General features: G+C 33.6%; 1 protein-coding gene across 1 annotated transcript in view; it reads right to left on the reverse strand.

The window, feature by feature from the left end:
- The window catches only part of LOC106459386 (pantothenate kinase 3-like), an 18,784-nt gene that overhangs the window by 8,357 nt on the left and 3,286 nt on the right, over positions 1-7,141 (reverse strand). The window contains exons 2-4 of the mRNA XM_013919001.2: positions 6,532-6,650; positions 4,446-4,627; positions 2,525-2,698 (exon numbers count right to left, since the gene is read on the reverse strand). Coding sequence (XP_013774455.1) covers positions 2,525-2,698; positions 4,446-4,627; positions 6,532-6,650 — 475 coding nt within the window. The remainder of the gene's footprint in view (positions 1-2,524; positions 2,699-4,445; positions 4,628-6,531; positions 6,651-7,141) is intronic.

Genomic DNA, 7,141 nt, shown 5'->3' on the forward strand with positions numbered 1-7,141 from the left:
AGTTTGAAAAAATTATGAAATCGAATTACAATTACCATATGATTTTCCAATAACATAGACCCCATGATAAATATATATAGATAGATAGATACACCGAGAATCCCATCAACAAAACGTTTTTTAGTTTGTTTTTTTGTTTCATGTCAAGATACACTAGAGCTATCTGCAGAAGTGTCTTTAATTTTGAACTCAAAGACTAGAGAGAAGGCAACAACTTTTAGCCTACTCTAATCTACAAGTAAGATTTGACAGTCACTCTTATATTGTATTTGCGACTCCAGAATGCGATTCGAATCGTGAACCCTCGAATTTACAGTCCAGCACGCTAACCACTGAATAAAACAGATTGTACAATAATAAAACTTACATTGTAACTTTTCCGCTACTTACCAAAATCAAGACACACCATAATGTCGTGCAGCAAAAACAACATGCAGGGCACGCTATGTGATATTAAGAGGTGTGATAGTTTAGCGATTTTCAACTTCCCGTGGCTCGGATTGTGGCAATCCAAACTATCACATATTTTCAGTGGATGTGCTCTACTAGACTTCACACACCAAATTTTAATGCAATCCAATGAGAAATACACGAGATAAAACATCTTCACTATTGTTTGAAGATCTTCCTCTCTTGTTTTTTGCACCGAAAGTACCAAACTTTATTTGATAGAAAAAACATACTTAACTTTTATGGATTTTTTTCAAATTTTGTACATTAATAGATCTTTACAACCTATAGTTAAGTGTCAAATTTGGTCTAAATATAAGCCACATGTGCAAAGTTATTCAACAAAAACCGCTCAAATTTGACCAACATTTTTGCGCACGTCTACGCAAAAAGTTATGTGAGCTATCGGACTGAAATTTTTACTACAGCTTCACCAAAGAGTAAAAGTGGACCATTTTTAGTTTTTGTCATTCGGACTAAAGACGGCTGATTTAAGGCAGCAAAACTATAGTGTGAAAGGTCGTGCAAATACACAAATATTGGTCAGGCCAAGCAAATCAGATTATAAGTTTCTAGTTCAAGTTTTCAAAAGAATCATATGGGTGGGCGGTTATTATTCATTGCCAGCTTTTAAAAACAAATTTGCCAAATTTTATGAAATTCTCCTGATTATAGAGCGTTTAGTGTCAAGTGATATTAACTTAAGCAATTAACGTAAATAATGATGCTTGATACGGCTGTACCGAGTGCGTGCGGTTAATGACAATAACTGCTAATCTAGATTCTATGATGTTACAATAAAAGAAATTATTAACATTGTTTTAGAGAGGAACCAAAGGGAATCCTCAATAGCCGCGGTACTTGAAATTCTTACAGGCAGGATTAGAGTAAATTAATCTATGAGACCTTTTTTCCCCTTTTTATTAGCTATATTTTTGTGCGCCAGCAATACCAAGCGTGGGGCGCGCGTATACCTGATTCGATTTTATTACTCATCAGAATCTCTACTAGTCTACCCTCAAATTGAAATTATTTAACGCAGTATTATATAAATTAAGCTACGAGAAAGAGTCCAAACTGTAATTAGATCTCAAATCGGTCAAGAGATGACGAAGCTACGAGTTAAATGTTTATACTTGAAAAAACAACAACAGCAACAAAAGAAAAAAACCCAACAGAACCATTCAATGAGCGGCTATAACGCGGCTAAAAACTACCACCCCAGATTTTAAAGAATCTGGTTGGTTCTGTAAAGTATAGGTCTGTTCCGAGTAATAGGGTTGCAATCCTAAAGCTAATGTTGGTTACTATAGTGTGTCACTTTCTTACTTGCTGTGGTGTGTTGGTGTGTATTGAGAAAAATTGATGCTATCTAATCAAAAACACCTTAGGTGTGTGAAAAAAAAGGTGCGGCCGAAAAAGGAATGAAATCAAAATTAGTGGCCAAACTGGTAGCTATACTTATAACATTGATAAGAATTTTACAGCAAATATTCATTTATTAGTTAACCAGGGGCATGATGGGAGTAAAACAAAATACGCGGCTGGTTAACTAATGAATGAATATTTGCTGTAAAATTCTTGTCAATGCTATAAGTGTAGCTATCAGTTTGGCCACTAATTTCGATTTCATTCCTTTAAGTCTCACACTGAATCCTTTTTTGGCCGCATCTTTTTTTCACACCTTTTTACAAAAAGAAGTACTTATCTAATAAACTTTAAATAAATTTAATTTTTCTAGCTCCTGAAAGGCAGGACAAATGTTCTTTTATATGACTTTGAATTAAAAGTAAATCGAATTATAAGTTTATCTTACATGTATTTACGATGATATTCATTTATATGTTTTTCCTTTTTTTTTCATTCAAACTCATATCAACAAATTTATGTATACAAGTGTAGAATAAATATACGTTAGCGTGGTGCGACACGACAATCAAATTATCCAATTCTTATGATGAGAATAAGCTAGTCCATGCATCCAAGGTGAGAAGCTACTTTGATAATTAATTAGATGTTTCATCAGTTATTGCAAAGCACCTCATGTGAATTTCTATATATAAACAGACGCTACCTTTTTGAACGCACTCTCAAACTTGTAGGCTCCTCCACCTGTTGCACAAGCAGTACAAGGTAACAATGACATTCCTTTAGATTTCGCAGATTGTAGAAACATGTCCATTTCACTGGTTGGGAAATGGAAAAAGTGTAAGGTACCTAGATTTCCATGAATGTATATATTCTTAATCTGTAAAAATAGACAGAAAAAAAACGAATGAATGAAGTGTAGCTTGTATTTGTTAAGCATTTTTGCTTAGGGATATACGGTTAATTAAGACAAAGAATGCTACGAGACCTTTGAAATTTTACTAGTTATCGACAAACAGTTCTACTTACTTTTTGATAAAGCAAAGACAAAATAAGTGGGTAAATCACAGTCGTTTTTTCTTCTTTTTTAACTAAGTCATTGTGAACTACAACTTTTAAGTAACTAACACCTTTTATTTGCAAGTTTTAGGAATTTGATACTAGAATAACATTAATATTTTGGTGTGGTATGCAGGTTCCACATATTTCTCTCTCCTTTATTACATACTTCATATTTTTGCTAAATGTTTATATTTCTTATATCATTCTAATTCAAAATATATTAAACAGTTGAGGCTGCGGGCTTATTCAATCATAGCATTTACTTTATTTAGCAATATTCAGTTGAGTCTACTGACGGTTTCAAGTGATACTCGAATTGTATCATACATTACTTTTGGCTGTCATGTGAAGTAGAGGTGTCTTCGAATACTAATGGTCTAGTTTTGTGATTGGTCAGCCACAAAGAATGTGGATCATGGGCACAGTTTTGGCATTGTGCAAGCACATTTGTTTCTATCCTAAAAGAGTCAGGACTTGTTGTTGTAGTCTCGCCTGTTATTTCCCGAGGCTTGAGGGCCTCGAGCCCTTCATTTAACCATAATATCTACTAAGAAAAGTCATATTTAGATAGCTGAATACTTATCTCTAATCTGAACTACTTTAAAACAATAAGAAATGTACACAAGTTGGCCAGTAACTATTAGAATATACACGGAAGATATTTATTAACTATAATAAATATATCATTTCAAAACTGGTGGTTTGAAAGTGAGCACCCTCCTTAAAACAATTCTGAGACAGTCTTTGTTCTGCTTATTAATAATTTTTTTATATTTTTGTTTGTCTTCAAACTGTGTTTTGTCCCCATTATTCCACCTGTAAAATATCTCTACGCCCGCTTTCAACATACTAGGTCAGCAAGCCGCTTGTTACTGTGGTAATCGGGTAACCAAGAGGTCCTTCCTGAACCTTGGAATACAATTCTAACAGAGGTATAAAAAAAGTGGTTTGAAAATACTGTCATTAGTGGAATACTTGATCCAATCGACCATTAGTTTTTTGTTGCTGTTTTAGCGTGTTGACAAATATGGTGTTTATGCGCGCGCGCGTTTTGTGATTGTGTTTTCGTTTTCACAGAAACCAAATTTTTATTTTTTACTTTTGACCTTTTAACCCCAAAGTCAAAGAGATGCTTCCACATCTCAAAGAAAAGTGACCCGATAAACTTTAAATAAAATCTGCTGTTTAGAACTAATTATCGTGTGGAAAGTAGGGGTCTACTGACGGACGGGCAACGTCATCGCAATGCACCCCGAACATTTTTGGTCGAGGAAATAAGAATATTTTTTTTATTGGTATAATTATTTGTTGAAAATAAACAATTACACTGTACACTCTCAAATAACATATGAAAACGCGTTATTTTAGTTTAAACTTATATTTCATTTTCACGGAATATTACCCATAATTGACTGAGAAATGAGGAAATAATTGAAAAAAATACAAAAGTAATCTTCAATTTTAGAATGCGTTGTTGAACTGAATTGTCATTCATTAGTCATCTTATAACAGTTTTGCTTGGCTGTGCATTGTTCTGAAATGTTTGTTTATATATTTGAACTTACCTTAAGATGCGTGTCTTTTCCTCCTCCTCCTTTCCTGCACGTTTCATTGTTCTTTAAAAAAAATTCTATTTCTTCCAAAGTCTGTACCTGAGAAAAGTTATTTGATGGAGAAGGATTGTGTGGCTCGAAATAAACCAACTTTACTAAAGTGCCTCCAATGTCCATCCCAAACCACGGCATAGCTGTGGAAAAGATCTTGTTAATCCCATTTAAGAGTTGCAAAAACGTATCAAACTACGAATTATTTTAAATACAATTTTTCAAGAGTTTAAGAATTTAAAATCTTGGATTTTACTTTAAAATATATAGCTATATAAATTAACCGCTAATTCTGCCATTAAAACGTAATTATAGATCTATTCCTATTTAAGTAAGCAATGATTTTCAACGGACACAGTAATAAGAAATATACAAATGCTAATTTATACTTTTCCACTCTTTTGCAATACCCGGTTTTGATGCTAAAAAACTGTCGAAAATGAAAAGCAGGAAAATCTCATTAAACGCGTTGCCAAAAATACTCAGATAAGTACTAGTTAAAAAGCACTAATACTCAAGATTTATGAAAGAGAGACGATATCAAGGTAAAAATGTATAAATGAAAATTACAGACACATCCATCAGGTACAAGAAGGCAAAGAGAACAAATATTCCAACGAGAATTTATTATAGACACAAACATAAGTAAGTTTACTGGCGGACATTAATATAAACTACTACAAAATATAAATAAGGAGTCAATATTTTATAATTAAATTGTTTTTGAATCAAATGAACACAGTTCATGACCTCTATAGTTTCTTGTTCAAGGAAGCCAATCACAATTTCGACAGCATGGTACCAGTCATTATCCTCTATCAAAACATATCTGGTCTGATTGCACCTGCACAAGGTCGTACATGGATCCAATACCATAACAATATGTTGCAATAAAATCTGTCCCTTTATTTCTATCGACACCTTCCCCACACCATGGCTGAATCGCCACCAAGCATATTGTCCATTCCTAGAACTCCCACCACGAACTCATAGGTTATTGAAATGAAATGGAACCTTGGCTCATTTAAGAAGAGTACAATAGCCTACTTGTTTTGCGGCAATTCTGGTGATCTTGAAAGTCCAAACTAGCTAGGAACCAGTGTGAATTTAACTGCGGTTGTGAAGAAGATCATCTCCAGTGACTAAACAAATTTGATCCTCCCTCTTTGATCACCGATGATAATCACTCCACTTTCCGTTCTGAAATCAATATTGAAGGCTGGCGATTCCTAATAATTACGTATAACAGATAGCAAATCATTACTTGGTGTAGTTGACTTTTCACGACCTGATTCAAGCTATCCAGTGTACAGATCAGTTATTGGATAGAGCTTACGGAACTTATCTAGCGTAGAACTGAATACACCAAAATGAGTTTAAATTGTATAAGTGTTTGTTCAATTTCCAACAACTAAACAGCTCTTAAATCCTGTACGATTATCAGAAACTAAACTTTCACCATAAGCACAAAAAAAAAACCCCACTCAATTATGCGAAGATATCAATAAAATTGGAACGATTATTAAAACACCAAAAGATCTAATCCGATTACGATACAGTTTATCAGTTGAATTTCGCGCAAAGCTGCTCGTGGATTATCTCTGTTAGTCGTCGCTAATTTTGAAGTGACAGACTAGAATGAAGACAGCTAGTTAACAGCACCCACTGCCAATTCCAATTTTCGTTTGTTTGTTTGTTTTAATTATGCACAAAGCTACGGTATCGAAACCCGGTTTCTAGCGTTGTAAGTCTGCAGACATACCGCTGTGCCACTGGGGGGCATTTTCGTTGGTAAAAAGTAGCCTAAGAACAGACGGTGGGTAAGTGGTGTTAACTAACTGTTTTCCCTCTATTCTATCAACTTTTAATTAGGTACGGTTAACTCTGGTAACATTAAAGTAACTTTGTGCGAAATCCAACAAACAGAAAACATTATCAGCTAAAGTTATTTTACTTACTAGATGGTGATAGTGAAGCATAATTTCTTTAAAAAAAGACCATAATAAAGCAGTAATATGATCGTTAGTCCGTTTCATAACATACTCACGACAAGAGTTATGCACACTCCTTCGATTCACTGTAACAGAATTCGTTCTGTCTGTCATGTGGACCTTTAATTGTTTTTTTGGAAATGCATAATCTACTATATCATCGGGAGGATTTCCTCTGCAAGTCATAAAATAGACATTATTAGAATATCACCTGTGCAATAAGTAAATGAACAAATCTTTATTTTATGTAGTTATTGGAAAAGTACGACGAAAACAATGTAATCAGTAACGAGGCTTTCTTAGCCTCATCACGTTTCATTTTAATAGTCAAATTTCGCGTAAAATATCTGGTTAAATTACTACTGCTGTATCCTAAAATCTTTACATTCAATATTTCCTTTCTTTATTTTAAACTTTTTGTACAATTACTGAATCTATTTTAGATTTGATTTTTTATCTGTTTCAGAAGCTTATGTGAATGATAAGAGCTTACGAAAAACTGAGCTTCAGCCACACTCGCTCATATTAGAATTTCTAATGGCCTGAAATTGAGTTAACCGATAAATTTAAATTTAGTAGTTAAATTATATTTTGGATTTATTATTTAAATATATGCCGATATATTAGTCAATTTACAATATTTGCCAACAATAGTGAAACACACCG

The sequence above is a fragment of the Limulus polyphemus genome, unplaced genomic scaffold (assembly GCF_000517525.1).
Source record: "Limulus polyphemus unplaced genomic scaffold, Limulus_polyphemus-2.1.2 Scaffold599, whole genome shotgun sequence".
Taxonomy (NCBI): Eukaryota; Metazoa; Arthropoda; class Merostomata; order Xiphosura; family Limulidae; genus Limulus; species Limulus polyphemus.